The 18,158-nt window shown below is 46.7% G+C and overlaps 1 protein-coding gene and 1 long non-coding RNA gene across 3 annotated transcripts in view; one reads left to right on the top strand and one right to left on the bottom strand.

Annotated features, from left to right (window-relative positions):
* Positions 1–2,487: 2,487 nt before the first annotated feature.
* On the bottom strand, positions 2,488–4,189 carry LOC308474736. Its single transcript, XR_013984909.1, has 2 exons — positions 3,657–4,189; positions 2,488–3,113 (listed from the first exon to the last, which is right to left on the bottom strand). It is a non-coding gene; the product is annotated as an uncharacterized lncRNA (long non-coding RNA).
* Positions 4,190–4,349: 160 nt separating this feature from the next.
* RTN4 (reticulon 4) overlaps positions 4,350–18,158 on the top strand; it is a 64,868-nt gene continuing 51,059 nt past the window's right edge. For both annotated transcript variants that reach the window (XM_081000859.1, XM_081000858.1), the window contains exon 1: positions 4,350–5,015. In XM_081000859.1, coding sequence (XP_080856985.1) covers positions 4,493–5,015 — 523 coding nt within the window. In that variant the 5' untranslated portion in view covers positions 4,350–4,492. The remainder of the gene's footprint in view (positions 5,016–18,158) is intronic.

The raw sequence follows: 18,158 nt of genomic DNA, 5'->3' as shown, positions 1-18,158 counted from the left end.
ACCTTGTTTAACTACAGAAATATGTCTTTCTTTTCTTTTTAAATCACAAAATCCTTGGCTTAGACGTCTAATACCTTCGGGCGGGTGTGTGGAACTAGAAATTTAGCACTGGCACTCTGTACCAAGGCTACATTCACAATATATATTTAAAGCAAATGACTTCCCCCAAAGGATTCTGGGAATGGTCATTTCTCTATCACAGGGCTACAAGTCCCCTTATCAGATTAGGTAAAGGTAAAGGGACCCCTGACCATTAGGTCCAGTCGTGGCCGACTCTGGGGTTGCGGCGCTCATCTGGCTTTATTGGCCAAGGGAGCCGGCGTACAGCTTCCGGGTCATGTGGCCAGCATGACTAAGCTGCTTCTGACGAACCAGAGCAGCTCACGGAAACGCTGTTTACCTTCCTGCCGGAACGGTACCTATTTATCTACTTGCACTCTGACGTGCTTTTGAACTGCTAGGTTGGCAGGAGCAGGGACCGAGCAACGGGAGCTCATCCCATTGCGGGGATTTGAACCACCAACCTTCTGACTGGCAAGCCCTAGGCTCTGTGGTTTAACCTACAGCGCCACCCATGTCTTATTAGATTACAGTTCCCATAATTCTTTGGAGGGAAGTCATGTGCTTTACATGGATGTGCACACAGCCTGAGTAGCATAATCTGGGTCTCCACATCACTACCACCATTTCTTCCTGGCTTGATGGGCCACTGGAAGTGAGTGGTCCAGTTAGAAAATTTTAGACTATGGATTGTTAAGAGGGCAATTTGTATGATGTCACTAAATCCAAATGCGGTAAGCCAGCCTTTGTTGTGCTTGTGCATTCTGCTAAGTGCCACCATTGATGTCTGAGTCATAGCCCTGGAGACACCACTGGCTATGAGTACATACAGACAGCCATGCACATTGCCAGACAGGCCCTTTCTGTCCCATTAATTTGTCACCTAAAATAAAGTCACAATGTGGAGAGCACCAGCGTTCTGCTCCTCCCCGTGTTCTTCAAAGCAGGAAACCAAGCTGTTGCTTCTCAGTTATGGGGAAGTAATATGAAAAAGTTAAGTCCTCCCACACAATGTATGTATAATAAAGTTGCATGACGGGGTGTGGGTGTTAGTCTGGATGTCCTATCCAAGTCTCCTCCAGGCTTGTAGTTCTATCATCTGTAAAACAGGATTGTGTAGAAGGAACTGCAGAAGCGGTCAAACCAGTCTCCTTGCAACCATCGCCAAGTCTGATAAGTATCTCTTTGCTTGACTCAAGAGTTGGCCAAGCATAGGAATGTTGCCAGAGAAATTACTAGCTACTGATGCTTCCAGTAGGGGGCAGACCTTCACCCATCACCTGGGCTGAGGCAATGTCATCTTGGATGAAGGAGAACAGGTCAGTGGCCAATCTTATACTGGTGGTAGCTGGGAAGGATGCTTGGCTTGCTCTATGCACTGAAACGAAAGCGGTGACTTTGGGAACTCCCTAGAAACCTAATGGGAGGGAGCAGGATCAGTTGGGAAGTTAAAGCTGTGAGCTCTCCCATCTGATGCTGAGCCTGTACGTGTGTGTAATTAAGCCGCACTATCATAAAACTAAAAGGGATGTGGGTGGCGCTGTGGGTTAAACCAGAGCCTAGGACTTGCTGATCAGAAGGTCGGCGGTTCAAATCCCCGCGACGGGGTGAGCTCCCGTTGCTCAGTCCCTGCTCCTGCCCACCTAGCAGTTTGAAAGCACGTCCAAATGCAAGTAGATAAATAGGTACTGCTCCTGCGGGAAGGTAAACGGTGATTCTGTGCGCTGCTCTGGTTCTCCAGAAGCGGCTTAGTCATGCTGGCCACATGTACGCCGGCTCCCTTGGCCAATAAAGCGAGATGAGCGCTGCAACCCCAGAGTCGTCCACGATTGGACCTAATAGTCAGGGGTCCCTTTACCTTTATCACAAAAGTATCATCATCGCCAGCGACCTTCTTTCCAAATATATAAGCTGGCACCCCTGAAATCTCTCCCTGCTTGGGAGATTAGGATACGTGTAATTATCGTCAAGAAGCTGTAACATTAGTCATGTCTGTTTGGACAGCGCTGGAGATACAGAAACAAGGTTTTGTTCTGCCACTTGAGGCACAGCAGCAGGGAGACCTCTCTCTCTGCCCTGGCACAGCAAAAAGGCCTCTAGTCTGGGTAGAGAAGGAAAGCACCCTTTTTTAATAATAGGAAATGGTGTTTTTTGAGGAAGTGGTTGTCCCACAGCACACTAACTGTGTCAGTGGGAATGAGGCAGCTACCATCCTCTAGGGCAGGAAACCAGTGGCCTTCCAGATGTTGATGAACTACATAGGGGTATTATATAAATGAAGACTATATATAATGTTTGTGTGTGGTTAGGGCGGAAGAGTCCACTCCAGAGGCTAGAGATGGTCCTTCTTCAAGGCTCTGCAGAGAAACACATTTCTGAAAAGCTTTAAACGTATTTTTAATCGAAGGGTTTCAATTGTTTAAACAATTTTGTTGTACATATTTTATTAATTCCCATCCTGCCTGTCAATCCTCAAGGAATCCCTAAGGCCAGCTCACATCAAAGGCAGGGTGGAAATAAACTAAAACACAAGAAATGCTTTTCGTCAATTATAATAATGTCCTCTTAAACGTTAGCTATTACCCTTTTGTAATTACCGGCTACGTCATCTTATAATCGTTTATCCACCTCTGTTTATGAAAGCCTTCGTTGCAAAGGCATGTGGTAACCCAAATTCTGAAGCAATGGGATTTGCCACCACAGATAATAGTAAAGGGCTTAGCATACAGAGCTGGCCAGGCCTGCACAGAAACACTCGCATGATAACAGAACTACTTCTGTTCTATAATTTTCTTGACTTATAGATCAATGCACTCCTTAAAATATTTAATTCCTCCAGACAACAGGTGATGTGGAACTTGTGGCCCAACAAATGTTGCTGGACTACAGTACCCATCATCCCTGACCACTGGGCTTGCTGGTTGGTGCTGATGGCATATGGCATCCCCCCAAAAAACATCACAGACGGCCACAGGTTTCTCACCGCTAGTGCAGACATTCAGGAAGTCACGCTTCTCCTGGTCTGCAGTCAGATGCACTAAAGAGATCTTTACCTGAAGAATTCAGAATAATAAAACAGTAGAGTTGGAAGGGATCCTGAAAGTCATCTAGCCCAACCCCCTGCAACACACTTGGTCTCCCATCCAATTTGAAGCCATACCAGACCCTGCTTAGCTTCACAACTGTGCTTGCAGTTTTAATTCTGCACCACTTCAGGTCTTAATCATAGAAAGAGCCTGCCGGATTAAGCCCAAGCCCCGTGCAGCTCAGCATTCTTTTATTATAGTGACCAGCCTTATTATGCCCAGGGGAATGTCAAAGGGATGCTAAGCCGGCAATTTAATTAAAAATCGCCAAGCAATGTCTGAATGTTTTTTCCATGGCATCTCTTTTGCGCAGGTACAAATTAAAGGGTTGCGTTCACTGATGTCCTACCTAGACAAGGCCTATTAAAACCAAGTCAGTCGTGCCTATTAACTTCAGTGGGTCTACTCTGAGTAGCGCAAGCCACTGAACGGCTGTCAAAGTTTTCCATATCCAAAGCTTTTTAAAAAACCGAGTCACGTAAAAAAATATATCTAAAAGAAAGAAAGCACCTCCTTTAAACGACGACGTCATCTTGGATCTGAAAACAAGTTAACTTATCAGAGAGAAAGCGCCAGCCAACATTCCCCTTCCCAAAAAGCACGAGGTCTTCCCCGGCTCCTCCTCTGAAAGATGCTCGGAAAGGGGAGGGCGAAGCGTGGCTGGAGTCCATTCCGCTCCGGACCCCGCCCTCGCGCGCCGAAGACCGAACTTTCCCCCACTTCAGGACCTCCACTTCCACCTCCCCCCCCCCGCCTCTCCGCAAAACCAACCACTTTCTTTGCTGCACGATAAGGAGGATCCGTAGTAGCGCAGGGCGCGCGCCTGCCTCTTCATCTTCCTCCCCCCCACCCTCTAATTGGTAGCGCCCTCCCTTGCCCCCTTCCTCACTGGCCTGTTGGGTTGTCCCTTTCGTTCCAAAGCGCGCCCGGGGGGTGGGAATAGAACAGAGGGGGGGCCGGGGACTGAGACTTGGTTCAAGTTCTGCCCGCTCATTGCGCGGAGGCTGCGAGTTGCGCGCGCTTGCTGCCGCCTTCTGTGACTCAACAGGGCGTGGAGACGCTGGTGGCGGCGGCGCCCCTTTTTCCCTCCCGAGGCATCGCGCCGGCTCCTCCGGAGGCATTTGCGCAGCCGCCCTCCCTCCCTTTTTTTTGGGTCCTCCTCCTTTCACTTTCTCCCTCCCTCTTTCTCTGCCCCCTCCCTCTCCGACGGTGCGCGAGGCGAGCTCCAGCCTCCCATCCCTCTCGCTCGCCTCCTTTGCGCCCAAGCAGCAGCAGCAGCAGCAGCAGCAGCGAGTGTCTTGCTCCCGTTCCTCATTGTTCTCGCCCAGAAGCCGAAGCAAGGAGCCATGGACGACCCCGACCAGTCCCCCTTGGTCTCTTCCACCGCCACCTCGGGGGGAGCCGGAGGGCAGGACCAGTGGAAACCTCAGCAGCCCCTTTTCCAGTACCAGTTCGTCGCGGAGGACGACGGCGAGCCTGAGGAAGAGGACGAAGACGACGACGACGACGAAGTGGACGACGAGCAGCTGGAAGTGAGGGAGAGGAAGCCCGCCGCCCCGGCCTCTGCCCCGCCTCTGGGCGAGAAGCCCCCGGGCCCCCCGCCTGCCCCCCACCAGCCGGCCTGGACCAGCCACCCGGAGGCGCCCTCTTCCACCACCTCCCCTTTCTCTCCATCCGCCTCCGACTTCTCCCTGCCTGAGGGGAAGGGCAAGGACCCCCCGCGCAGCGCCCCGCCGCCGCCGCCTCCGCCGCACCGGGAGGAGCCCCGCGCCCCCGCCGTCCCTCCGCGCAGCGCCCCGCTGCCGCCCAAGAGAGACGAGCCCCCCGCCGCCTCAGCTGCCAAGAAGGGCGCCGCCTCAGGCTCGCCTGGTGAGTGCGCGCGCGCGCGGGGGGCAGGGGGAAAGCTGAGGAAGACTTGAGGTGGGGGGGGGCAGGGAAGCTCCGAGGGAGATTCCCCCGAGGGGAGCTCAGGGGTGTGGCCGATGGGCTTTGTGGCGATGGGGGGCCGCGGGAGGAGTTTCCGCGTGGGGGGTGGGCTCAGACTTATGCGGGGGGGGGGGTTGGAAACAGGAGTGGCCTTACAAGGCTGTGGGGAGAGAGTTTCCTGGGGGGGGGGGGAGGGAAGGGAAGGGCTGGGGAGCCGTGAGGAAAATGGCGGGGAGGTGGGGTGTGGGGCATGTTTCCTTTTGGGGGGGAGGTGTCTGTGGCGGCGATGGCAGCCGTGTCGGGGAGCCAGGAGGGATCGGGGTTTTCTTTGCGGGGTGGGGAGCTGGAGGACTTGTTGAAACGGAAGGCTTGAGGCAATAACTTGGGGGTGGGGGCGGGCAAGGGACGAACTTGGGGGGCGGGCATTGCAGGCAAGGGTAGAGAAAGGCGGCGGGAGCTCCTCGAGGGGGAAAGTGGGGAAGGGGCTTAGGAGGCAGGGATGCGGAGGAAGAGTTGCCGTGGGGAGTTTGGGGGTTCGGGGGGTGATCGAGGCGCAGCTGGTGGCCAGGGAAGGAGTGAGTGGATGTTTTGGGGAGCCGGCGGTGTCTGATTGTGGGGCACAATGAGAAGAGGGTCCCGGGGGGGCCGTGGTCAGGAAGAGTGACTGGTTTTTCTGAAGGGAGTGGCCGGTGTGTGTGCATGTGTGCGCGCGCCCGCGCTACAGAGACTTCTCCGTTGGCGAAGGTGAATAACTGTCCTAGCCAAAGTGGCCAAAAATGCGAGGGTTCTTTTTCTCGGGTTGTAAGGTGATCTGCTGGAAATGCAACGAGGTGGATCGGGCTGGCGTGGGGGGTGGGCTCTGCAATGGAGCAGATGGGAGTGGCAGGCGCTTTGTGGGGTACACGTGCGCGTGGACGTAGCAGGTCCGGGAAAGGCTTTGCTGCGAAGCGAGCGCGTTACGCAGGCTCTCTCGCCACTTTCCCCTAAAGAATACTTAGGGGGCCGTAAGCAGCGCTTTGCCATCTGTCATGGGAAGAGCTGAGATCTTCCTTTGTGTCTGGAACCTGTTGTCGACCAGCCTTTTTCCAAAGGCATTTTGTTTGACGGGGCTCCGAATGCCAACACTGGAGAGGAGGAGAGGGGAAAAAAATCTAGGGTGTTACAGGAATAGTTCCAGCGCAGGGAAGAATGCTTGTGTGCTGAGAAGGTGGGTGGGGTAACTGCCATTCCACCCTCCCCCCGTCTTTTCACCTTTGGAGACTTTTCAATTTCAGTAGCTATTAATGCAAGAAGCTGGTTCAACACCTCCCCATGTAATTCATGCTCCTCCTCTTTGCTTACTTCCCATTCATGGTGCTTTAGTGCCTTGTTCTTTTCTTGATCTATAAAAGCCCCCCCCCCCCCCGTTTTCATTCAGGATTAAGAAGGGGGTTAAGTGGGGGGGGAGCCCACCCCCAGTCCTTCCCACTGTCTAGCATAGGCGTTGGAGCTCCGCGTATCTTTTTGTCTGCAGGCTAACTGAAGCCTCTACATCCAGCCCGTCTATTGTCACAGAGAGCCCGCCTTTTCCTTGCACACACTGGATCTAGAATAGATGAGTGATGGCTCTGGTCCTCCTTACAGCAGGCAGGATTCAGAATGAGCACCTCCCTTCCTGTATATGGAACCAGCAAACTTGACTCAGCCTCCTGCCACCGCCCAGCATCCGCCGCACCAGACGGGAGCATTATGCAGACCTCTCTCTCTCTCTCTCTCTCTCTGCCTCTCTCTCTTTCTCTCTCTCTTGCTTCTTTCAAAGATTTCTGTGCCTTCAGTCTGGAAATTCAAGGCGCTTAGCAAAGCCAGTGCACATTGAAATGCAGATATCTGCCCCTTAGGAACATGAAAAGGATTCCTAAAGCATTTGTTCTTAAGTAGAAACAGAGACTAGAGGAATGATAGGGAATGATTTGGGCAGGAGAACGTCAGCACTAGATTCACACAACACTTTATGGAGAGACTTACTGGGAGGATACAAATGCAAAAATAATATTACAATTCTTAAAAAAAGAAAGAGTGAGGATCATGTGCATTGTGCATTTCATGCTTACATACTACACTCCCTTTGGTGTCATTGATTGTTGTTAATATTACAGAATCAAAATAAAATGTTAAAGAAAAGAGAAGCAGCAGCAGCATCATAATAAATACAGCACTAAATTCCCACCAAGTTTCATGCTGTTTTAAGGATTAGAAATAAGCATAAAACAGCTGGAAATCCAAGTACTGTAGTATTTTCCAGCTTCTGTGTATGAGATGGGTATGCTATGAGGTGGGTCTTAAAGCCTCTGAATACAGCACTGTCAGAGAATACTCTGACAGTGCTGTATTCAGTAGTTCTTGATAGAAGTATATGATAGGAATCTGGGGTTGAGAAAACATGGAAATAGATGCTCTTTGCCCTTTAGCCATCCTAGGGCATAAGTGTAGTGAAAGTACAGTGGTACCTCTGGTTACGTACTTAATTCGTTCCGGAGGTTCGTTCTTAACCTGAAACTGTTCTTAACCTGAAGACCACTTTAGCTAATGGGGCCTCTTGCTGCTGCTGCTGCGCTGCCGCTGCTCGATTTCTGTTCTCATCCTGAAGCAAAGTTCTTAACCCAAGGTACTATTTCTGGGTTAGCGGAGTCTGTAACCTGAAGCATATGTAACCTGAAGTGTATGTAACCCGAGGTACCACTGTAGTTTCTCTGCACTTGTGTACTATGTATCAAAACATGTTTAGTGTATTTATACCTTGCCTTTCTCCCACGGTGAGAATCAAGGTGGCTTACAACATTTAAAAACAACATTATAAAATACAAAGCAATAAAAATGAACTAGTTAAAAAAAATTTAAATTACATCAGAACATACTTAGCATCAGCAGGGAAAATACAGTTGCCCTAAAAAGTAGGCCATTGATCAGCATGTCAATACCTTAGTTTTCAAACTACTGTCTGAGCAGGAAGGTCTTAGCTTGCTAGCAGAAGGATGATAAAGTTGGAGCCAGTCTAACCTCTCTTGGGAGGGAATTCCACAATATGGGAGCCACCACTGAAAAGGCTCTCTCTTATGTCACAACCAACTGTGCTTCTGAAGTTGATTGGGTTGAGAGAAGGTGCTCACCTGAGGAGGGTCATATAGGAAGATGCAATTGTTCAGGTAGCCTAGGCTGTGCCCAAGATGCCTGGAATTACAAGAAAGAGAATGATGTATCAAAACACTCTGAAGCTTAATAAGGTACAGTCTCAAAGTAGGGCAAAGAGGAGTGAAAGGAAAGACTTCGGTAGAAAGAACATTGTATAAGCATCAGATCAATTACAAACAGACTTGATGTGTTTTAACTACAAACTTGATGTCCAGAAATGAGATACAAATTAATAGTTAAGATAGTTAAAAATGGCAGCAAAAAATCCTTGTCTTGTGTTGCAAACGTTTATATAGTAGGAAGGGGTGTGTGTGTTTCTGTAGAAGAACTTGGACTTTATAATCTGGCCAGGGTGGGAATTGTCACAAGAATTCTGTGACTGCTTGGGAGAGTGGCTGGTGGTTTTATTATTCCTAAATGAAAAGTGACTTCTGAAAAATAGAACGGTTAGAATTAAATGGAACCAGAAACTTGCCAAAGTCCTGAAGGGAGAAAACATTTGTAGAGCTGCTGTCTGATCTCCAGAGAATCTTGGGTATTCATCCAAGTATTAACTAGGTGTATTCTCCTTGTTTATGGAATATATAGTTAACCTCACTTTGCTACTCTTATCTATCACATATTTGCTACTGTGCTGTCAATCTCTGGTTGCACATTCCTCCCCTCTTTTCCCCATCAATAACTGGGTGTCTTTCCTCCTAGTATTTCTGTCTTACACTTCCCCTTCATTTTGGAAAATGCTACTATTTTCCTTTCTCCCCAGATTCAAAACAAGGGGTTTTCCGCTTCCTGCAGTTTCATCATTTCTAGAACCCAGTGATTCTTTCATTTGATCCCACTGAATTGTTGGTCTTTTCATGTGCTGATTAGGTAGGTCTCCCCATTTCTGCAGGTGTTCCCTCTCCCCTTTGACAGCAGGTGGGTGTGTCCCATTTGTGCCTTGCCATATGAAACACTACTTGCATGTTGTAAAGTAACCCATCAGGGAGATTACTGTATCGAAAGCTGTCTCTCCCTGATATTCCGGTTTACTACATACAGAGAGGTTTCTGCATGTGGGAAATTAAAAACATATATGTCCCCTCACCAACCACAACTTGCGTTCTGAAGTAACACGGGTCCGGATTCTGTCAGCTCCCTTCTGCAAAATGCTTAATTACACAGTAATTCTCCAGTAGCACAGGTATATAGGGGCAGGTCGATTGCGTCATGGCCCTTAAATAATAGTGTTGAAACATTTTGGCATATTTCTGTAGCTACTTTGTGTAGCACTGGAAATATTACTTACCGGTAACTTTTAATACATCGGTGTATACAGAATTGAATTCTGCGAGCAAAGAATTTTGAAGGGTTTTTCTCTTTCAGTGGAATGTTGTTTCATACTACAGAGAGGTAAGAGTGCTCTGTGTGTGAACAACCGTGCTCACTTGAAAAGTATTTGCCTGTGTTGGCAATCCACATGTCAAGAGCGATTTTTGAACTTCTCTTCATGCTGATTCATTCAAATGGAGTGTTTGTGTGGGTAGCCGAGGCTTGCCTGTTAATGCAGCACATGGTTGGATTGTCTCGTGGAGGAGGAGTCTAATGCACATGGCTTGACAGCATGGTTCAGGGCTTTCCACTAGTAACCCCAGCAGATGAGTACATTTGAGCTATCCTAGGGCTTGCCGATCAGAAGGTCGGTGGTTCGAATCCCCGCAACAGGCTTAGCTCCTGTTCAGTCCCAGCTCCTGCCCACCTAGCAGTTTGAAAGCACGTCAAAGTGCAATTAGATAAATAGGTACTGCTCCGGCGGGAAGGTAAATGGCGTTTCCATGCACTGCTCTGGTTCGCCATGCTTAGTCATGCTGGCCACATGACCCGGAAGCTGTCTGTGGACGAACGCCGGCTCCCTCAGCCTATAGAGTGAGATGAGCACCTCAACTCCAGAGTTGTTTGTGACTGGACCTAATGGCCAGGGGTACCTTTACCTTTATAGCCTTTGAATTGTTTCTTTGGTTAGAGTTGCTCCACTAAAAGCTGGTGCTGGGATGCTTATAACCCAGTGAACAATCACTAAGAACTGATAAAGCTCTAACTCTGAGCATCCTCTATAGTTAACTGCTAACTCTGACTCACCTCTAATAGTTTGTTCTCCTGCAGCGGATTTTTTACTTTGTTATTAGTAAGAGAGTAAATGTGGACATTTAGCACAGGAATTGCATTCTGTGTTCACTGTGCATATTATTTAAATGCAGGAGTTCAGTTCTAGAGTGCAGATTGTGAAGAGCTTGGCTAAAAACTGGCTTGCGGTGGATATAAATGGAAGCATGCATTTTCTAACTGAGTGCATGAAATCCTGCTCAGTCTTTTGACCTTGGCATCGTGCTTCCTAGTGTGTAACCAGATTCTTGTTTATGAAGATGCTGCATCTAGCCATGACCTTAACTTGTCAAAAACAAGCTCATATCCTGCTGTTTGCAAAAATTATGCAGTTTCAGCAAATTTGCATTATTATTATTATTTGCCTAATTTTGCAGTTAGTCTTTTGAAAAACCTGGGATATGGCAATGAGCAGTGGAAATAATCAGAAGGGAAGAAGTAGGTAGGTGCTAGGACAGGTTGAGGTGAGTTCATGGCACAGAAGAAGTGGATAGAGAGAAGTTTTTCTCCCTTTTTCATAAACATAGAGCTTGTGGAAATTTAGTTGGAAGATTCAGGACATATAATAGAAAGTACTTCATGCAGTGCATAGTTAGCTAAGACTGTCAATGGCCACTAGCCAGGGTGGCTATGCTTTTCCTCTATGGTTGAAGGCAAAAGTGCTTCTAGCTGCTGGAAGCCACAGGAGGGGAGAATGGTCTTGTGTTTAGGTTCTGCTTTTCAGTTTTCCGCAGGCATCTGGTTGGCCACAGTGAAAACTCTTGAATCCAGGAGTGCTATCTTCCCCAGCCACTTTGAGTCTTCATCAGATGCTGACTGCCTACATGTTCTCAAGCTTGCTTCTGCAGCCATAGGGACTAGAAACTCATTATTTCAACATGAAAGCTGGGATTCCCAAGATGCTGTTATCTGCCACATAGCCAGATCTTCTAACAGCACAGTACAGTGTTAGAAACTCAGATATATAAGCTAGGTGCCAGAATGTCTGTTCGCCAGGGGGCTGGACTAGATGACCCTTGGGATCCCGTCCAATGCAACAGTTCTACAATTTCTATGATCTCAGCTACATTGCTTGATGGTAGCTTGCTCTTACAACAGATCACTTGTCCCAGTATGCAAGAAGGAGAAACACACACACACAGTGGAAATGATACTTTTAACTCTGGTCGTCAACTTGGCGCCCTGCCATGTGATGCCCAAAATCTTTCTGATACAGTGCATATGGAAGGCTGTAAGTTGCCTATGGCTCACTTGCATAAAGCAGCATGCTCAACACGCAAGCAGGTAGACTTTCATCGTGGTATTGGTCGTTAGCATCACATTCTCCCATACCCTTTTGGAGAGGCAAGCCATTGCCACAGCTGCCTTGCCAATATGCTTGTCCAGCTCAGAGTCGATGGAGAGGTTGCTGGTTATGGAGGAGCCCAGGTAGACAGGATTGTCTACCACCTCTAGTGTGTGGTCCCCAGTTCTGATGTGTGGAGAGCTGGCGACATCAAAACTCAGGATGCTGGTCTTCATCAGGCTGAACTCCCTGCGGTCTTGGGCAAAATGTTTGAGATGAGTCTTTGTAGAGCTTCCTCGGAGTGCGTTGTCAAAGCTGTGTCATCTGCAAACAACATCTCTTGGATAAGAACCCGCCACATTTTTGTACTGGCATGGAGTTGTGCCAGGTTGAGCAGACCCTATCAGTCCTTGAATGGAGATACAGACTGTTTCCAGTCAAGCTGAAGGCATAGCAGAGCAACAGGGAGAAGAATATGCCAAAGTCATCAAGCTAAACTATGGTTTAGCTTGAAAATGTGCGGGCCCCCCCTAGAAAGGAGATTGTGGCTACTTTGCTTCTCTGGTCCTGCTGTGAGCTAAGGTTTGCCTTGGTGCATCATTGGAACGTGAGTTAGTGGTTTGCCTTGGTTATAGCTCGTGATTGACCTGGAGGGAGACTGGTGGCTTGGCTCAACACTACATACTGCAAACGATATGTTGTACTACAGCTTACATCATCCAGCATGGCTGATTATCTGGGAAGATGGGAGCTGTAGTCTACCACCAACATCTGGAGAGCAGCATTTTGGGTTCCCCACCTCTGGTGGATACATAGAGAATGCACAACTTTAGTTAAGGCTTGGTAGGCTTTGCATGTAAATGCCTTCTTGAATTGTATCACATTTTTCCTTCTGAACACAAGGACTGCAGTTCCGGTAAGGTTTCACCATAAATCCTATTTCTATTTACAGTAATATTAAAGGATAACAACTTTAAAGTTTTGGCAGCAGCTCAAGAGTATGTCACTGGGTATTTGCATTGTTCCCAAATGTTTACCTGAGAAGGTGTGCTGTTGGAAACATACCTTGAATATCTGTCATCCTCTCCACATACTTTTAGCTCATCTCAGCTTTCATATGCTGTTGGGATGAAGTCCCTTTTCTCAGTGAAACAAACCCCTGTTAAACCCTCCCTCGTTTTTTCCCCTCTGTACTCCAGAACTTGCTTCTCTTCACCACTATAACACACAATTATCCTCCTGGTTTCCCTTCCCCCAATTCTCACAACTTTTACTGCCTTCTCCCTCTACCTGTAGTCAACTTACCTTCGAATCTGTTCTTCTCCCCCTTTATCTAAAGCATCTATCCCATTATTTCACATCAAAGACTTTCCAGAGTAGCTTAAAAAGATCAGATGTAAGGCACTCCCCTGCCTTCAGGATTACAATGTGCTTCTCATCCTAGGAGTTGCAGTTGGATCTCTCCCAGTCAGGAAGTTTGTGCCTAGGAGGGTCAGTGCTTAACCCTTCATGTCCCTTCTGGTTCTTCCTAAAGACCATATTTCCACATGTAGCTTCTCCACTGCTGACCTTCAAGTCTCAGTGCTTGGCCTGAAGGGTGGGTGGGAATATGTGCTTATTTGAAAAATAAGAATGCCAAGCAATTATTATTATTATTATTATTGGTTTCCTCAGCCACTCTGGGTGGTTTCCAACAGGAGATTAAAAACACATCAAAACATCAGTCATTAAAAAACTTCCCTAAACAGGGCTGCCTTCAGATGTCTTCTAAACGTCAGGTAGTTGTTTATTCCTTTGACATCACCAGCTCAATATGTACTCAACTTTGAACTTCCACAAGGCTGTCTTGAGTCAATTGGCATAGAGTCAGACCCTTTCTGCCACCTGCCAATCTTCCCTGCACATGCTCCTTCAAAACACATCCTTCTCTTTACACTACCACACATCTCTCCACATGTAAATCTTTCAATTTCTAAAATTTATTCTTTTTTCCTGCATTTTCGTGTCTCGCTGTGTTCGCTCTTTCTTGGGGATTCAGCCTTCTCCACTGGTTCTCTTTTCTCTCTCATTTTCCCTTCCTTCAGTATATGGTTTTGCTTGCATCCCTCTACAATGCCTTGCTGAGAACACATGGGGCTTTCTTCCCCCCACACAGAGCTTTTATTCCCCAGCCAGTTCACGCAGGCTGAGAGCCTCAGACAGGTGGGCTAGCCACACTGGCAGCCTGCCTGCAACAGCTTAGCAAAAACTGGCACAGACTTCCAACATGGGCCTCTGAACCCAAGGCGTTGCCCCATCCCTGCCCATACTTCCAATGAGCTTGAGAGAGCCTTACATTTTCCCAGGCATAAGTGGGAAACAGTTGCAAACAGTGGGGCCCTGGGAATTCTTCCAGAGTACAGCAAATAAGACAGGGATTGGGCTGTGACTTCTCTTTTGCAAGTCTGCTTGTATGGAGACCTCATGATTGTCAAGAGCTTATGTGTTTTCAGTGTGATAGCTTTGGCAGAGTGTAACTGTTCTGATAACATTGTTTTGGAAGACTTCTGCAAAATGGCTTTTGCCCTTCTCTGTTGTTGCACTGGGCGTATTTTCTTGTTTAGAAATGTATGCAGATTTGTTGAAGCAATTTAATATTTTTGGAGGTTATGATTTGAGTTCAAAAGGTTCAAACGCCAGTATGTAGGGAACAGATATTATATCATTACCTTCTGTTCTCAGCCAAAACAAGCTTGATTTTATGAAAGTCTAGTCATTATTGAGGGGGAAAGCCAGTTGTAGCTGTACATACTAAATGTGTACGGAAGCAGGGAATGGAAGCATCTGGGAAGTCAGCAGATGCAACTGTTGTACAAATGCCCGTTGTTTATTTCACTGTTGAATTTGCATAATAGTTGTAAGTTTGTAATGGCTTTGTAATAATGCCAGAATGGCTGCAAGTAAGTTTTCGGTGGCCTTGTTTTGATCTGTTTTCTCATTGTTTTTCATTCCAGTGCTTGTACTAATGCTTTTGTAGTCAAAGCTGGACTAGTACTTAAACCGCTCTGTGGCCAAAGTATAGAGGCTCCTACTTGCCATGTTTTGGTACTGTCCTATGCACCTGGCAAGCAGAAGCCTCACATCTCCTGTTATAGTGTTCCAGGAAGCCTCACTTCTCCTGTTGGTGCTTCAGGAAGGGGAGGAGTCAATCCCAGGAAGCTGAGAAGGGTGGTGTGTGGGGGGGGTGTTGTGTGCCACTGTTGATACCTGATGATCCATCCTAAGTGGCAATCAACTTGAATTCTAGCTCTTATCTTTCTAGGATGGATGATTTCTCTTGGCAAATCACTTAAGATGGTATTTATACCCTTCTTCTTTTGTAAGCAGTTGAAAGCAACTAAATGATAAATGTGAATCTAAAACATATCCTTAAAGGGATTACTACTTGCATTCCATTTTTTAAAAAGCCTTTGACAATAACTAAATTACATTGATCAATAAATTGGGGCCTAGGGGCAAACAGGGCCCCTTCCCATTAATCCTATCTTCTGGGATACTCTTCTGTGACCTCTGAACCCTTCTCTTTCATGTATCAACTTCTTGTGAGTGTGAGGGTTCAGTATTTCAGTCTTGGAGAACCACTGCCAATAGGAGTTAATACACCAGTGTGAGATAGTTATGTTCGTATGAGACCAGGAGTTAAGATACTTTGAGCAGGATTCCTGTTGATTGTGGAATCAAGGGTTTTGAGGTGTGTTCCTGTGCAGCAGAACAAATAATTCCTGTTTTGCCGCCTCGTTGACTTTAGTGCTTCCTCTCCTTAAAGGGGGTGTGTCTTCTCTGAAATAGTAAATGGATGCATAACTTCAATACTGGAGTCTGCATGCCTACATTTCATATTTGTATGCCATTAAGGGACAATTCTTAAGACAGTTTTGCATTTACAACTTTAAATAAGCCAAAAGAATAGATATTAATGGTAGTGTTGTCTTCTGATGATAAGTAGTGGTTGCTACTTTGCAATTTAATAACTTGGAAAGGTTTTGATAACATGCACATTTAGAAACGATCCATTAAAAAGGCTGAGATTCCTCCATTGCGGGGGTGATACTATGATTCTATGTTTAAATAAATAAACATTTCAAATGTCTGACAGTCCTCATCAATACCATTTAATTGTTCTCATTTCATCTATCAGATCTGCACTAAGGTCAAATTTTAATGTGGAAATCCATCTCATAACTCATTGTCCAAAGTGATGCTTGTCTAGCTGTGCATAAATAATTAAAATGTTCCAAACGGACTTTATGGTGCACACTTTCTCAAGCCCTTTTAACAGATAATAGGGTAGCAGTATAAACTGAAAGCAAAATATGTTGTATCAGTCTGCACCACTCTCTGCTTGCATGAGCAGCACTTATACTCTGCAGCATTAATTTTGCAGTAGTAACCTACAATATGAAGAAAGCTGTTTTTCAGATGCCATGTAGCAATAAACTTTGCGCTCTGCAGCTTCCCACGAAGTTCTTCAGCCATCCTCTTAATAATTCCCTTTACACAATTTTGATAACCCAGGGCTTCTTCAGGAGGGAGGCCAGGGTATAAATTCAATAAATAATAATAATCTGTCCCTTAAAATTTACTTGGTGTGGGAAATCAGGCAATGTAAAAACTTAGATGAGATCATCGCCCACACCATTTTCTGCATCTCGTGCAAATAAATGCGTGCATTAATAGCGCCTTGGTTTTGCAATGCACATCTTTGTTCCCCTCCGCCGGATCTCTGCTTTGTTGAGTAAGCGTACAGAGGCAATCTAGCATTCCTTAATTCTCGGATGCTATACTTGGCAACCTGAGCAGTGCAGTAATCTGATCTCTTTGTGTGGCTTAATACTTTCAAGAAATCAAAGACCAAATAAAGATTGGCTCCATTTTATACTTGATGCTTTGGAAGTAGAATGTGTACGTAACAGCAGGACACTATTTAAGTGTATGTTGCAAAGCATCTCTCCCGTTTTGTGTTCTTCAGCAGTTTCAGGGCCAAGAGGGTGTGTGGGTGTGTGGATGTGTATGATGTAACTCCACACAACCCTAAGAAAGTTGGGAAATGTTAATCATGGTGTATGTTTGATGTTTTTAGGCCACTGTTTGCTAACGAGGACAAAGCAGTAACAGAATAAAAAAGTGGACTAATAATAAAACTAAATAGAAATATAATTATTTTATTTTAAAACACAAGAGAGAAAAAGCAACTGCAGGAAGCAGAGAAAGACCCACTAAATGCAGTGGATAATAATAATATTGTTGCCAGAATAGTGATAATTGGATGGCGTTCTAGAGGAAAGAATTCACCACTGAAAAGTCTTTCTTCCTGCTTGGAATTATGGTACTTATTCGCCAGTAGAGATTGACTGTATGGCAGCCATGCTATCTAGTATGGACAAAATCGGCACCTTGAATTGGACCCATAAAAACACTGAAAGCCGGGGCAGATCTCTTAAAACAAGTTCCGTTCAGTGTGGCATAACTCTAGGCAGAAGTCTGGCTCCCATATTCTGAAATAACTGAGGCTTCTAATCAGCCTTCTAGAAGGTAGCCCAGTATAATGCATTATATTCATGTTGGCTTCCTTGGCCACCCAAGGAATTTTCAGCAAAAACATGTAGGGTGGTATGCACTAAAAACAGCAATGGTGATGCTTTCTGCAGCTGGCACCTGAAAACAGTCCCTTTGGGCATGCACTTGTGAGGTTTGGGAGAGGCAAACAACATCCAGCAGGCTTTATTTATTTATAAATTTCTATACCACTTTATAGGGACGCGGGTGGCGCTGTGGGTTAAACCACAGAGCCTAGGACCTGCTGATCAGAAGGTCAGCGGTTCGAATCCCCGCAACGGGGTGAGCTCCTTTTGCTCGGTCTCTGCTCCTGCCAACCTAGCAGTTCGAAAGCACATCAAAGTGCAAGTAGATAAATAGGTACCACTCCGGCAGGAAGGTAAACGGCGTTTCCGTGCGCTGCTCTGGTTCGCCAGAAGTGGCTTAGTCATGCTGGCCGCATGACCCGGAAGCTGTACGCCGGCTCCCTCGGCCAATAAAGCGAGATGAGCGCCGCAACCCCAGAGTCGTTCACAACTGGACCTAATGGTCAGGGGTCCCTTTACCTTTATACCACTTTATATTTTTAAATAAAAATCTCAACGCGGTTTACAGCATATTAAATAAATAAATCAATGAAACAATAGCTGGGCGACGTTCCTCTGGCCTCATGAGGAGCCTCTTCAGTGGGGCTGGTGAGTCTGGGCCTTGCCCCTTAGGCCAGGTGGAAAGGGCTTTGTAGGGAGCGGTCTTCACGCCTCGCAGCCGGGCGATGTTCCTCCGGCCTCATGACAAACACAACACCATATAGTGCATGATTCAAGCCAGCCATTCCCTATTGTTGATAGTCAGCTGCTATGGTGTGCATTTCTCAGCTTCTGCATCATCTTAGATGTGCACTGGCTTGCTCATAGTCC

The sequence above is a fragment of the Podarcis pityusensis genome, assembly GCF_964106645.2.
Source record: "Podarcis pityusensis genome assembly, chromosome: 3".
Classification (NCBI taxonomy): Eukaryota; Metazoa; Chordata; class Lepidosauria; order Squamata; family Lacertidae; genus Podarcis; species Podarcis pityusensis.
This window is presented reverse-complemented; position numbering and strand designations above follow the sequence as displayed.